This window comes from Artemia franciscana, unplaced genomic scaffold, assembly GCF_032884065.1.
Source record: "Artemia franciscana unplaced genomic scaffold, ASM3288406v1 PGA_scaffold_1180, whole genome shotgun sequence".
Lineage (NCBI taxonomy): Eukaryota > Metazoa > Arthropoda > Branchiopoda > Anostraca > Artemiidae > Artemia > Artemia franciscana.
Window position 1 is genome coordinate 470217 of NW_027062618.1, and position 16244 is coordinate 486460.

General features: G+C 35.1%; 1 protein-coding gene across 5 annotated transcripts in view; it reads right to left on the reverse strand.

The window, feature by feature from the left end:
* Positions 1-16244, reverse strand: part of LOC136041233 (transient receptor potential-gamma protein-like) — a 239030-nt gene that overhangs the window by 179581 nt on the left and 43205 nt on the right. For all 5 annotated transcript variants that reach the window (XM_065725825.1, XM_065725827.1, XM_065725822.1 and 2 more), the window contains exon 5: positions 11280-11387. In XM_065725825.1, coding sequence (XP_065581897.1) covers positions 11280-11387 — 108 coding nt within the window. The remainder of the gene's footprint in view (positions 1-11279; positions 11388-16244) is intronic.

Consider the following 16244-nt stretch of genomic DNA (forward strand, 5'->3'; position numbering starts at 1 on the left):
TTTTTTTTTATTATCACTACTTTGAATATAAATGCTCGTGTTAACTTTAAGCTTCAAGCGCTGAATGCAAATTTTATATATTTCATTTTCTGTGTTTTCTGTAGAGTACCCAGTTTATTAAAATATACGGCTAATAATGGCTGAGAAAGCCATTTAGGAAAGAAAATTATATACAAATTTCGTTTTAATTATTTATGTGCGGAGAGCCAAGATCAAAACATGCATTAATTAAAAAACGTCCAGAAATTAAATGAAAAAAATCAAGTTTTTTTTTAATGAAAGTAAGCAGCGACATTAAAACTTAAAACGAACAGAAATTACTCCGTATATGAAAGGGGCCTTTCCTCCTCAATGCCCTGCTCTTTACGCTAAATTTTTTACTGTTTCAGAAGTAGAGTTAAGAGAATGAGTCAAACTTTAGCGTAAAGAGCGAGGCGTTGAGGAGGAAAAGCCCCTTTCATATACGGAGTAATTTCTGTTCGTTTTAAGTTTTAATGTCGCTCCTTACTTTCATTCAAAAAAACTTGTTTTTTTTTATTTAATTTTGGAATAGGGACAGGAATAGGTGGAATAGGAATCGGTGGATTAGAATAGGTGACGTAATTCTGTAGGCTTAGCCGAAAATGATATCTGGGGAAGGTAAACAGGAAGGTTTTGGGAAAGTAAAGGATGACTGGCCCCCAGTCCCCTGGCTTGAAGGCTAGCTGAATCGCACATACTGGCTGAAGGATCATGAAAGGGACATCAGCACTACCAGTAAGAACTGAAAAGTTTAATACCTTTAACTTTAGTTTTCGTTTCGATGCTGTTGAAGGTAAAACAATGGTAAAGTGGACATAAACATTGTTTTTTCTGAGTATTTTAATGAAGGGGAGAAACCTCAGGGAATTTCAGAATAGATACAGCATATTCAAAGAAGATGAATACAGGTTGCTAGACCAGGAATGCCGACGATGAGTAAGATATACGCATCAGATTTCTTTGAGGTTCCCTTGAAGTTTCTTGCACTAGATATGGTACAAATAATTTAATTTAATTTAAGTTTTAGATTTTAAGTAAAATTAAATTGTAAATTCTCTATTTTGTTGTATTAATGCAATTTTCAGGCAGTTCAATATCTCGTTGTTGATCGTTTTGATTAAAAGAATGTTTGTAAGAAGTTAAGATCGCTTTCTCGTCCTTATTTTGTCTCAGGTTTGAACATGGTGATGAAGCTGAAAAGATCTTATGCCCTAAACTATACGCTGCCGTATTTTATTCACGTCCACCGCCATCGAAATTATTTTGACGTGGCTTCGGGGACTACCTTTGAAACTAAAGGCATTGAAAATCAGGTGCACTCCGATCGGTTTTGACCCCCTACTAAGAGCGCTATACATTTTAATTTGTAAACAAATGAGCCGTCTCACAAATTTCCACAAATATCTGTTTCTTGAAAATTAGACCTTTCTAATGATATGATTTGGATTGGGAAAGAAACTACTAATTGCCTTTTCCTAGTGTGAAAGCAAACATTGAAGTGTCTGGCTAATTGTCGGAACACTTAGAGAAATAAAGAGGAATAAACTACTGTCAAATTGTCAGGTTATTGCAATGACCAAATCTAATGAGTGATTTCGTGCAACAAATTAACGAATAATCGAAAAGAAAAAAGACTAAACTTAAATTCACGAACTTTTACGAACTTCTAAACTAAAAATTTCAACAGCAATCCTTAAAACTTATGTTTTGGCTCACGACTCCTCGTCTCAATGGAGATGAACTACTAAAGAGGCTAGACAACATTAACATTTTCGGAACTAACTCAGTCTTTGATGAGGGTAACAATAATATTTTGACAGAACCATAGCTTTGGTTCTTACAGTAATAAAGAAGAAGCTTTTTTCAATACTTTGAATCATTTCTCTGATGTTGCACATACCAATACAAGGGATTCCAATCAAAATTTGCTAATAAACGAAATCGTCAAAGGTGCAAATCTGAAAACCAAAAGACCGAAGGCCGCAGTAGCTTTGCACCTTAGTATCCTCAAAAAGTAACATTGAAAGATACTTGACTTTCTAGATACTTGACTTGCTTGATTTTCATCTTCATATTTTCTTACTGGCTGACAAAATCCTCGTTTTATCACCAATTTGATTTTTATCTCTTCATTTATTATTTTCTTTTTTTTTGTTTTTATACGAAATGCAACTTGAATATCAATGAATGAATGATTTGTATTTATAGACCCCCATACAACAACAGAAGAATAAGCGGAGTATATAAACAACGAAACAAAAATAAAAATAAACTAACAAGAAAAACTTCATATTAACGTATATATAAAACATGAAAAATCAAACATTCAGCAATCGGCGCAGTAGATCAAATATGTACATACGTATTCAACATGACCTCTTAGAGCTTTTAATCGAGCATGATCTTAAACCACGGGTAGCCGAGTTGAAATATCGCATAACTCATACTCACTCTCCAGGTATGTATTTCTGGTATAAAAAGGGGGTCGGAGGAGAAATTTCAAGTATTTAAAAGAAGCTGATCTAATCTAAGTTTCTCTGTATTAGATAGCCAATTCCACATTGTCAAAATATAATAAATAGCTGGTAAAGCAACTGCTGGATAAATAGGCGACAAAAATTTTTCTATTTAAACTGAATTTGAGTGAAGCCACTTTAGTGTAACTTATCTTTAGACCCTTTGTGACGCTATCAATTATCATTGTTCAGCTGAATCTCAGGGAATCAGTCTTTATTGCTCAAGGAAGTGAAGGAGAAGCAAAAGAGAAGTACTCCAACACTTTGAATTGTTTCTTTGATGTTGAGCATACAAAAGAGACTAATCATAATTAATTAGAAAAAGGTAATCCCTAAGGGTGCAATTGAGAAAATCATAAGGGGGACGAGTGCAGTAGTTTCACAGTTTAGCAAGTTCGAAAGTAGTGTGAAAAGTAAGCATTTACTGTAGTAAGTTTCTAAATGGGAACTAGTAAGCTTCCAAAATAATTGCAACCAGAATATCAATTACTCAGAGCACTAAAGAAGTAGCATTTTCAAATGCTTCGGGTTATTTCTTTGATGTTGAACATACAATGCAAAAGAGACCAATCAAAATTTATTAGAAAAAGGGAAGCCTGGAAAATGCAAAGGAGAAAATCATAAGAGAGATGGGAAATTTTGCTTTATAGCTTAATAAAATATAAATAATGTTAAAAGTGAGTACTTGCTGAAGTAAAAACCTAAATGGGAGACAGTAAGTTTTTAAGAAAAATTGCAACCAGAATATCCAATACTCGAATAGTTAAGAAGAAGCATTTTCCAATACTTCGGGTTATTTCTTTGATGTTGAACATACAATACAAAAGAGACCAATCTAAATTTATTAGAAAAAGGAAAGCCTGGAAGATACAAGGAAGAAAATCATAAGAGAGATGGGAAAATATGCTTTATAGCTTAATAAAATATAAAAATAAAGTTAAAAGTGAGCACTTACTATAATAAGTATCTAAATGGGAAGTAGTAAGCTTTTAAGGAAAATTGCAACCAGAATATCCAGTACTCAAAATAGTAAAGAAGAATCATTTCCCCATACTTAGATTATTTCTTTGATGTTGAATATATAATACAAAAGCGAATAATCATAATTGATTAGAAAAAGAAAATCTCGAAAGATGCAAGGGACAAATCATAAAGAAGATGGGTACAGTAGCTTTATAGCTTAAAAAATCTAAAAGGGTTAAAAATGAGCGGTTAGTACAAAAAGTATCCAAAACCGAAATGGTAAGCTCCCAAGAAAAATAAAACTAGAATAATCATTAGCACCAGACACTGTTACAAGGGTACAAAGAGGAGTTAGGCATGGCAGTGTTCTGTCTCCTACGCATTTTAGGATTTTATTTCTTGCATACTAGCTAAGATTTCAGGTACATACCTTTCTGGTCTTGCGGATGTTTATTATCTTATGTATGCTACAACTTGCTTCTTATTAGCCGTTCCAAAAAAGGTCTTTCCTAAATGGTCTCTATAGTTTCTGATGCTTTCTCTGATATTGGCCTTTCACTTAATATAGATGATTGTGGGGTTCTTCCCTATAACTCTACTAATACAACTCCCCCCCCCACTGTAATAAATTCACTGTCCCTCTTTTTGATTATATTCGCTGGCTTGATATCTCTATTACTAACGATCTTTCGAGCTTACGTCAGCGTACTATTTGTGATATAAGTAAAAAGATCCAGATTGCTATGCCAAGATTGCTGCAGACAGAGGGAAGCACAATAGACGTGCGCTCGCCAAACTTTATTCTACTTTCTGTGATCATTCTGTCCTTTATGCTTCAGGTCCTTTCTCCCTTCTTAAGAAAGGTAATTTAAAATGAATCCAGATAAACTATTTAAAATTTTTCAAATTTCTTCTGTATCTTCAACCTTGGACAAAAAACCGGATCCTTGTTAGCAAATTTTCAGTTCCTGATATAACTTTAAAGTTGGAGATTCTACACAGAAAATTCTCCAGTACAGCTTCTAAGCGCTATTCCCTCACCACCGTCTTACCCGTTTTTTTCGTTGATTTCGTGTGTGTATTTGTTTTTCTCTTTGTGTTTTTTTATTTATTCTTACTCCACCATATTTACTTTATGTATCATGTGGGTGATAAATAAATAAATAAATTAATGACATTGAAAAAGAAGAATTTTCAAACACTCTGTTTCATTGCTTTGATTGCAATTATAAAGAGACTCATTAATATTAATTAGAAAAACAAATTCCCAAGAGCTCAAAGGGGGAAGATAAAAAAGTTCTGTTTGTGTCAAGAGGGTGATCCACAGCGTTGAGGAAGAGTCTCCAATGATTCCATTGGTTAATGGCTTCGTAAGTTCTAAAAGTTACTACTTCTACTACTGCTAACAACTCACTGCAGTATCGGGCCACCTGAGGTTAAAACAGCTGCGCATACACCTTTTCCATCTCAATTATATTGAAAACTTGGGTCTTTAGTCCCTCCCAAGAAATTTAAACTTCCTTCAAATCCTTTTACCTCTTCTAACATTCGGGGACAATTTCCTTTTTGTTTGGCTTTAGATGGATGGCCAAAAAGGACAATCTTTGTCGACCTGTCTTTCTTCATCTGCGAAAGTGTCCTACAGATCTCAACTTTACTCTCATGATAACTATACAAAGCGGAATAGAACCACTATTTTTGTACAGCTTGGTGCTTGTTATTCGATCAGTCAAACGGTATAAAAACAACCCGTAGACAGTTCCTACGGAAGTCATCTTGCAAGTGATCCACCTTCTTTCGGGATGCCCAAGTTTCAGAAATACACCTGATCCCTGACTCCCATCACTCTAGCTTCCAACATTTTAATTTTGGTTCTTAGACTCATTTTCCTATTCTTCACGTATTCTATGTTGGTTGCAATGTCGGCTTTTTGACAATGGTAGGTAAGCGGTAAAGATGCTGTGAAGAAACATTAAATAGGGAGACAAGGGAAATCCTAACTTCGCAGCGACTCTGCTTAATAGTAACTAAAACTCTAAAAAAATGAAATTTGGATATCAAAAGATACATCAAAAGAATTGATTTATTTTTGCAGATTCCAAATAAATAAGGTTCGTAAGGCTTAGTCTTACCTATCTAAACCTACGAGCATGAGAAAATTTGCCTACTTTTTCAATAATTGGGATAAACACCCATAAAAGTCAAACCCTCTTAAGAAAAATTACACCATAAAACTCAGCATATCAGAGAGCCCTACTGTAGACATTTCGCACTTTGATATACAAAAATATGGAGTTTTACATTTTTTGTCAGAAGAAAGATCACAGATACATGTTGATTTGTTTTTCCCCAGGGGTGATCGTATCAAAATAATGTTCCTAGAAGGTCGGGAGGTGCTTTTGAACGAAAATTAAGAGTTGTATTGCCCTTTGAAGTGATCAAAGAGATTTGAGTATAATTAGCCCACTGCCATGCCCCACAAAGTCATCCGATCAAAGTTTTGAGATAGTCCTTTTGTTCGACACAGTTGATAGATAGATCCAATGTTTATGCCTTTAGAGGTAACATGCCCCCCACAACCCGTGAGGAAAGTGCTGTAAGTTATAATATTTGCCTGTTGTTTTCCCATAGCAATTGTTATTAGAATGAATACAGACATTTGTTAGCGGAGGGGGGGATTTTTTGCTTGGGGTGAGTTTCATTGGAGAAAATTTTGTTTGGGGAGTGTAACCATTCCAGGAGAAATTTTACGCTTGGTATATTTGACAGAATTAGTATACGAAATTCTTTTTATATGTCTTATTTACTCTTTGCCGACTCAATTTTTCATGTGGAGATGCTCCGGGCTAATTATCCAGGGGAAGTTTTTAGTGGGCTTGGATTTGCAGGAAAAAAATTCCATGAAAGGGGGGATGTCTGGAGTGACCGGAAAAACAATTCAAAATTAAAGTCATTTTCAAATGAAATTATGCAGAGGAGAATTGTTCAGGGCAAATCTTCCACAAGAAACGTTCTGGAAGGGGGAGGGGGTTCAGCAAGGATGGAATTTCCAAAGGGAATTTTGTGTGGGTGTGTATTTTATGTGAAATAAATTCTCCACGGAGGAGTTTACCGTGAGGGAAGGGAATTTTTCATGAAGGGTGAGCCAGGTTTGCTGGCATTATTTTAAAAACAATCAAAAATTAAATAAAAACTACAGGTTTTTCGACTGAAGGTAAGGAGCAGTATTAAAACCCAAAACAAACAAAAACTATTCCGTATGTGAAGAGGTTGCCCCCTTCCTAAATACCTTGTCTTTACGCTAAAGCTTGACTGTTTGTCTTAATTCTTTAAGAACAAATCATGAAACACAAGGGATGTTTTATCAGAATAATAAGGTCTTTTAAAGGTGCAAAAAACTTAGCATGAAGAGCAAGGTATTGAGAAGGGGGCCACATCCTTCATATAGTGATGATTTCGGTTCGTTTTGAGTTTTAATGTTGCTCCTTACTTTCATTTGAAACAATTTGTTTGTTTTTTTTAATTTAATATGTGTAAAAAGCCTCGCAAGATTATGGGTTGAAAAAGAGGGTACTTGGAAATATTAGAAAAATCACATTCTATAACAAAAAGTTAATTTTAAAAGAGTGAGAAAACTAAAAGATGCTTTTCTCTCACTATTGGTAATGGTCAAATGCTTGGACTAAGATGTAGCAAAATAATTTGGATAGTTTAAGGCCTATATTCTAAGAATCTTCACAAATAGGAAAAAGATATAACACATTTTAGAAAAAGTAGAAGTTCTCAAAAATCGACATTAAAACGAGATATGAAACTGTTGGAGTCTGCTGGCCAATCTATCATGGTTTGCTGCTGTCCAATCTACATATTTGGAGTCACGCTGGCCAATCTACATATGACAAAGATGTCACAGAGTGAAGATGTTCAATAGAGGAAGGGGTAGGGATATGACATCACAAGCCCCAAGTAGAAATTTATGTTACAAGTTTATAAAACAAAGAAAAGGCACCAAGTCACAAAGAAAGAGGTTCTCGGTACTTATTCATGGCCCTGCTTGGCCATCGCCACAACAAAATTTTTAGAGGGCGAAAAAAAGCTTATAATGGAAGAGAGACACTTTAAGACCTCAGTGCGTCAGTGAAAGACAATCTTAGTGCTGATGATGTCAGTAATTTGGCAATTCATCAGTATGTTTGATGAAGTCAGTGGATAGAAAGACAATCATTTATGATCTCGCGGCAACTGATGATGTCAGTAGATTTGGCAACTGAAATTTCATTGACTATGTCAGTAGATAGAAGGACAATCATTGGTGATCTCAGGGAAACTGATGATGTCAGTAGATTTGGGACAGATTCAATCTTGCAAATCATCATTTTAACTTTATTCAATTAACGACTTCGATTTTTTCGCTTTTATCCAAAGATTGTTTTTTCTTAGTTTATGTTCTGAATAAGAAGCTCATTACCAGTATTACAAGCCACATGAGACGTTTTACTTTAAATACTTAGAGAAACACATTTTTTCCTCTTTTTTGGTAGCAAAAATTCGTGTACATTGAGCAAGTGATAAAAAATAATCCTAATTCAGCAATATATATATAGTTAATCATTTGGTCAAGTGTTAATAAACGAGAGATTAGAAAGTTATATTTCTTATTGGCAATCTAATTACCTTCGTCACGAATTTCTTTAAGGTTGGTGCTGATTTAGAATATAGCAGCATCTGGTAATGCTGTTTACTTCCCTCCGCAAGAATGTAAAAGAAAGAAGATTTTTCCACTAACAAACGGATCATTAAATTAATAATCTGGATTGTAAATTTGTCGTTTTGTTGGCTATTTAAATCGCAAGAATTATCTTCAACTATCAAATGGGTTAATAAGTTCATTCACTAGATTCTGAATTCAACGACTTGGCTTGAAAAAATTCGATATGGATTGAGGATTTTACCAGTTCGTGGTTCTTAGGCAGTGGTTTGTGAATCGTACCAGACTGCCATATCAACGAGTTTTCTTAGAATAATTCTGAACAAGAAAGGGAGAGGGTTGGAAGTGAAAATTTCCTTTCGTCTACCCATAGGTAAATTAGAGTGGGGAACATCTGATATACCTTCTAGCCAAAAACTGAGTATATGAGCCATTTTCCCGAGAATAACGGGGTCGTAAATTCGCAATTTAGATTATAAATACGTCGTTCTACTAACATTCTAGGCCAAGAAAGTGCTGCTGCACTGGTAATCAGAATAGTTATCTTATAATCTAAATGTGACCTTTGCAACTTTGCACAAAAAAAAATTGTGTTTTTGGGTGGCAGGCTTTACCGGTTGGAAAGTCTTGAATCGTGGGTTCAAAAAATTTGCTATTACATATTTTTTTATTCGACAATACATTTTAATAGATTTGTTTGCTCACTGGCTGCAATAGTTCGGAAGTCCAAGTGAATCTTGTATATATGCAATTTTGTATAATGGATTTTTGTGTATATATATATTCCTTTTTTTGTGTATTTTGTGATTTTGTGTATATATAGAGATCCAATGACTTTTCAATTCAAATTATATGAAGTCATGTCATGACTTTCAATTTAAATTTTATTAAGCCTATCTACATTACTGAATAGAGGGGAAAAATTAAGTCATTCAATTATAAATTTAAGCCGTGAAATTCCAGAAACGGTCCAATTTTTAATTTTTTTTTTTTTAGTATCTACTCACGTAAACACTTCTAAAAAGAGTTAGATATCATCCAATTCTAGGGAAATAAACAGAATATAGGCAGGTGTTCCTATTAACGAGAACAACAAACAAAGAAAAAAGCAGTATCATGTTCCTCAAACTATTAACAACAAATCGTTAGCCAATAGTGCTAATTTGAAATTTTAGCCAAAGGTGATTTATAGATGATATCTGCTTTAAGTTTTTACTCAAAGTCATAATTTACTATCAAATGCGCGACAGTGACATAAAAAAAAAACTCAAACTTATAATGCACAGCTTAATCCTTCGGCGCAACTTTCTTCAAGTTCACAATCGCCAAATGAATAAGGGGTGACGAATAGAACCACGAGTTTACAGGAAGGTCAGGTTTTTTCTATAGATAAAAATAAAAATGATACCCATAATAAGGACTCATACCCCTTACGTGACCTATCAGTAGCCTGAGAAACTTAATACTTAAAGTAACCTTCATTTATTCTTAAATTTAAATTTTTCGCGAAATGCTAACTTGCTATTGAGACGTTTGGTCATGTTTTCTTTCTACACAACAATTATAAATACAGTCAGTCACATCTTCTGTTTTTTTTTCATTTTTTTTTTTCGTTTTTTACCAGAAGTATGTTTTCAGTAAGTGTTGTTTTTCTTTTTTTTGCTACTGATTTAAGTTTTTCCTATGTATATTTATTAGAATTCAAATTGAAAGTCACAAAGCTTGAAGCTGAGAAAAAATGATTTTTTATAAGTTATTCTCTCGCTTACTGATTATCTAATTCGATTTCTTTTGTTACTTTTGATTTTTTCACTTATTGTTCCGTGTCTCCTAAGTAATGTATTTATTATGCAGTAACTCCTCCTGAATTTTAGAGATGACGCATTAGAAAATGTTGACAGCCGAAATTTATTTTACTTCTATTAAAATTTTTTTACACAAATAAAATTTTACAAACTTCGGTGGGTTCTTTATCTTCTTTTAGTTCCTTATTTCTTCAAAAGCTTCTCTAGTCTTTCAACAAAGAAAACTGTGAGAACTTCAGCTCTTCCTTAAATATTTTGGAATTTTGTAAAATTTACTAAAACAAAGATCATACGGCTATCCCATTCGGGGATGATCTGATTTTTGTTCGGCCCTAGGCGGCTGGCGGACAAGGACGACATTTGGCAATCTGTCACCTTTCATCAGAAAAACGTATTCTAGCATCTCAACCTTTCTCTCATTAAGGCCGTTCTTTTTGCTCTTCATTGTGCTAAGTTCTTATATCTTTCGACAAAGAACGCTTAAAAGCGAAATCTTAGAACTAAGATCTTACTTCTTGTGCCGTTCTTTTGCCAAACATCTTTCATCATTCTGCTCTGATCGGCAGCCTAAGACCAATGATGAGTATATCATCAAAGTTCTCTCATCATTGCTCTATTTAGCAGAAAAATGGCGTTCTTCACACTTTTTGCTAACATCAGTGATTTGTAAGATCTCAGAACAAATATGAACAAAAGAGCAGAAATCTTTGCAGGAAGATGTGAGATCTTATATGTAAGACCTTAGTATAAATGAACGACCCTATTATGGCCCTAGAAAACAGATTGAACCACACTTCTCGTGCAGATTACTACTTGAGATATGGTCAGTCGGTCAAGTACTCAAAATAATTCGTAGGTAATCTATCTGGAAAAAAAAATCTAGCAAGTCCATTCTGGGACTATTAGACATTCTGGGACAAATCCAGACTGGGACTATTAGCAAAGGAATATAGGGCGAAATAGGCATACGGTGTGTAAGTTTGTAAAGCGTTATTTCAATTTTGATACGTCATACAAACATCATATAAACATACAAACGTCATAAAAAACGCCATTATATGTTTATTAAGTATTTAAACCCACTAATCTGTTACATGGCATTGCATTTTGTTTGTTATGTCAAAAAAATTGTCTTGTTTCTTTCTACTTCTATCAAGACTTGCAATTCAGAACGTAAATATAATCGCAAAACGTCATAATAAAGGGATTTTAGTCCAAATTTTAGAAGAAAAGGAAGAAGAATAAGAAGAAAAGGAATCAACTTACGTATGGTTCCCCAGGCTTGTGAATCATATCCTCGTAATCAAGTAGCAGCTCAACAGCTTCAACATATTCTTCTGAAATGGCATGTAGAAGAGCATCTTTTGTTTCTACCTACAAGAACACAAGCTTAAATAAGAATGCAATTAAAAGCTACAATAATCTAAGAATAATCTAATTTTATTTTTAGAGTAATCTATCAGCTTATGTTTAGAATAGATGATTTAGGGACGAATATTATACTGTGCGCCAGCAAGACATCCGAGGCTGGGAAGTTATTTAAATGTTGTATAGATAGTTATGAGAATTTATTAATATCATTTCGGACCTGTTCGGGTCAAAATTGCTGTTTGGCGGGACACAGAGCTAGGAACTGGTACTTTGCTACGGTATGATACCTTTTGTTGCCAAAAACTGCTACTACTACTAACAACTCACCGTAACACCAAGCCACCTGAGGCCAAAACTGCTACACATGCTCCTTCTCCATCCCAAAATATTCAAAGCCCCCCTCTTTACACCTTCCCAGGAAGTTCCCATTTCCCTTAAATCCTTCTTTGTGACATTCTACCACCCCAACCATGGACGATGTGCTTTCCGTTTAGCCCTAGATGATTGACCGAAAAGGAGAATCTTCGGCAATCTGTCATCGTTCATCGACAGAACGTGCCCTATCCATCTCAACTTTTCTCTCATTATAGCCCTAGAAAGCGCAATTGAACCACACTTTTCGCACAGTCAACTGTTTCAAATACGATCAGTCAGCCAGGTACCCAGAACAATCCTTAGGTCATTTTCTGTAAAACACCTAGCAAATCTTCATCAGTTTTATGGAGTACCCATGCTTCAGAACAGGATTTGACCGCTGTCATGACTATTGTTTTCAAGATTTCAATCTTGGTTATTGGCAAACCCAGCACCTGAGCCTTGGCTATTCTAGTTTTAACATCTTCACTTCTCTCTCCGTCCTTACTAATAATAAATAAAAAAAAACAGGTTTTTTTAAATAAAAGTAAGGAGCAACATTAAAACTTAAAAGAACAGAAATTACTCCGTATATGAAAGGGGTTTTCCTCTTCAACGCCTCGCTCTTTACGCTAAAGTTTGACTCTGTCTCTTAACTCTATTTTTTAAAAGGTAAGAAACTTTAGCGTAAAGAGTGGGGTGTTAAGGAGGAAAAGCCCCTCTTATATACGGAGTAATTTCTGTTCGTTTTAAGTTTTAATGTTGCTCCTTACTTTCATTTAAAAAAAAACTTGTTTTTTTTATTTAATTTCTGGACGTTTTTGAATTAATGTATGTTTTGATCTTGGCTCTCCGCATATAAATAATTAAAACGAAATTTATATATTAATTAATTGGAATTAATCGGAAGATTTTGAGAAAAAGGAGCGAGGGAGGAGGCCTAGTTGCTATCCAATTTTTGGATTACTTAAAAAAGCAACTAGAACCTTTAATTTTTTACAAACGTTTTCATTGGTAAAAAATATACGTAACTTACGAATTAACTTACGTAACGAACTTCTATATTCGTATGTTTTTATTGCATTTATGAGGGGGTTCAACCGTCTTCGATACCACGCTCTTTACACTAAAGCTGAAATCTTGTCCCAATTCCTTAAGAATGACCTCTGAATCACAAAGGCCGTAGAATAAATAGTTGAAATTACTAAAACTACTTTAGCGTAAAGAGTGAGGTACAACGAGGAGTTAAACCCCTCATATGCGTAATAATTTTTGTTCGTTTTAAGTTTTAATGCTGCTCCTTACTTTCAGTAGAAAAAACTTTTCATATTTTTTTTTCTTGTTTTTTCAAATAATGCTAGAAAATCCTGCGCCCCCTTCATTGAAATTCTCTTCCTCCATGAGAAGTTTCTCCATGGAAATATCCTCCCACTTAACCTCCCTCCCCCCTCAACTCTCCCCCCTAAACCAAAAAATCCCCCTGAAAACGTCTGTACACTTCCCAGTAATCATTACTATAGGTAAACACAGGTCAAAGTTTGTAACTTGCAGCCCCTCCCACGGGGACTGCAGGGGAGTAAGTCCCCTTGCAGGGGAGTAAGTCCACTAGTTATTACGTTTTTCGACTATAGTGAATAAAATGGCAATCTCAGAATTTTGATCCGGTGACTTTTGAGGAAAATGAGCGTGGGAGGGGGCCTAGGTGCCCTCCAATTTTTTTTGGTCACTTAAAAAGGGCACTGAAAGATTCCATGACTTTTAGGGGGTGTTTCCCCCTATTTTTCTCAGGCTCGTAACTTTTGATATGTATAACTGATCTTGATGAAATTTATATATTTAAAATCAGCATTAAAATGCGATTCTTTTGATGTAATTATTGGTATCAAAATTCGATTTTTTAGGGTTTCGGTTCCTATTGAGCCGGGTCGCTCCTTACTACAGTTCGTTACCACGAACTGTTTGATACTAACAAGGTAAGTGAAGCTGCACACCTGATCAATTTTTCGCTGCTCAGCAGCACCTTTTCATTTTCACTTATTCTTAGCCTTAAGAACTTAGTTTTCTTAACATTAATTTTCAAACCTATTGTAGTATCGTGAATTCGCAAAACCTCTAAAAGTTCATTGATTTTTCTAACACTTCCATCTAGGATGATTAAATCATTTAATCTAAGTCCAGTATAGTTTTTCCACTCCGTTTGATTCTGCGTTCTCCCATTGCCTTTCCTGTGGTTCTTAAGACAAATTCCATCAAAATGATCCATATAAAGGTGGATAGAATACAACCCTCCTTAACTCCTAATTTAATACAAAGCCAACAGCTAACTTTATTTCCTACCCTTACCGCAGCCGTGTTATTCTCGTACATAACACTAATCATTATAATGTATTTGTCTGGTAAGGCTGTTCGATAATTAATGACTATCGCTTCGATGTGATAATCCAGTAAAAAAAAGTGTGACAATACTTCTCTGGAACAATAGGAAATTTTATGTTTCTTTAGATAGTAGCTTGGTGATTCTTACACATTTTGAGTTTCGTTGCATATTTTTCGTCGAAATCCCATCCCTTTTTTGGATTTTATTCAATTTTTATGAAACCATGCAAACTCTCATGTTTCAATAACTTTTAACGAGTAAATTAGAAATTAATGCATTTTACGTATTTAGGAACAGCTTAGCAGTAAATTGCTTCCAAATTCTTGTTTCTATGTTTATCTGAAGCCTCACAGGAAGCTAGAAAAACAATTGGCAATAAATACAGGTTTGACTCAACCAACCTTCATTACAAAACCATATAAAACAAGAACTAAAAGCTCATATGTCACTTGTGAGGAGGTCGGAAGAACCAAGATCCAAGAGCTCATATGGCATGAGCTCTGGAAAAATTATAAGAATAAAAAAATTGATTTAAAAGGATAATCAGAGGTTTAATACCTGTCAGGATTTAAAATAAGAGCTGTGAGACACAAGGTCCTTCTAAATACCAAAACTCACTAAGATCCGATCACCCATTCGTATATTAAAAATACCTCATTTTTCCTAATTTTTCCTCCCCTTTCAGCCCCCTTGATGGTCGAATTGGGGAAAACGACTTTATCAAGCCAATTTGTACAGGTCCCTGACACACCTACCAGCTTTTATCGTCCAAGCACGTCCAGAAGCACCGAACTCGCCAGAGCACTTGACCCCCTAACTCTCCCAAAGAGAGCGGATCCAGTCCGGTTACGTCAACGATGTATCTACGACATTTGCTTAATTCTATCCACCACGTTTCATCCAGATATCTCCACTCTAAGCGTTTTCCAGGAATTCCAGTTTCTCCCTCCAACTACGTCGAATGTAACTGGATCTGGTCGGGATTTAAAATAAGAGCTCTGAGACATGGATTCCTTCTAACTATCGAGTATCATTAACATCCGGTAACCTGTTCGTAAGTTAAAAATAACTCTATTTTTCTATTTTTCCAAATTAACACCCCCCTCCAATTCCACAAAGAGATCGCGTTATGTCAATCACGTATCTAGGACTTGTCAATGTCAATCACGTATCTAGAGAGTCCCGTTATGTCAATCACGTATCTAGGACTTTTCCTTATTCTTCCCACCAAGCTTCATCTCGATTTCTCCACTCTAAGCGTTTTCCTAGATTTCCCACTTCCCCCTCCAACTCCCCCCCAATATTACAGGATATGGTCAGGATTTAAAATAAGAGCTCTGATACACGAGGTCCTTCTAAATATAAAATTTCATTAAGATTGGAGAACCCATTCGGAAGTTAAAAACACCTTATTTTTTCAACTTTTCCTCTCCCTCCCGCCCACAGATAGTCGAATCGGGGAAACGACTGTTATCATATCAATTTGTGCAGGTCCCTGACATGCCTACTAATTTTCATCGTCCTAGCCCGCCTAGAAGCACCAAACTCGCAAAGGCACTGGAGATTCCCCCAACTCCCCCAAAGAGAGCAGATCCGGTCAGTTATGTCAATAACGTATCTAGAACTTGTGCTTATTCTTCCGATCAAGTTTCATCCCGATTTCTCCACTTTAAGCGTTTTTCAAGATTTCTGGTTTCCGAGATTTCCGTTTAATTTTCTGTTCTAATTTTTCGGAATTAATCCCCAACTCGCCCAAAGAAAGTCAATCCGGTCTGGTTATTTCAATCACTTATCTAGGACTTTCTTTCCGATTTCTTCCCCCAACTCCCGCCAATGTCACTTGATCCGGTTAAGGTGTCAAAATAAGAGCTCTGAGACACGAGCTCCTTCCAAAAATCAAATTTCATTAGGATTCAATCACCAGTTCGTAAGTTAAAAATACCTCATTTTTTCTAATTTTTCCGAATTACCGAATTAGGTAATTTGTAAATTAGGTAATTCAAATTAGGTAATCACTCCTTCTATCTGAAGGTATTTCTTACCCTTTTTCAAAAATTAGACAAATCTTCTCAGGCTCTTAAATGTTGATGGGTAACTTTAATGAGTTTTGCATATTTTGAATGATCATA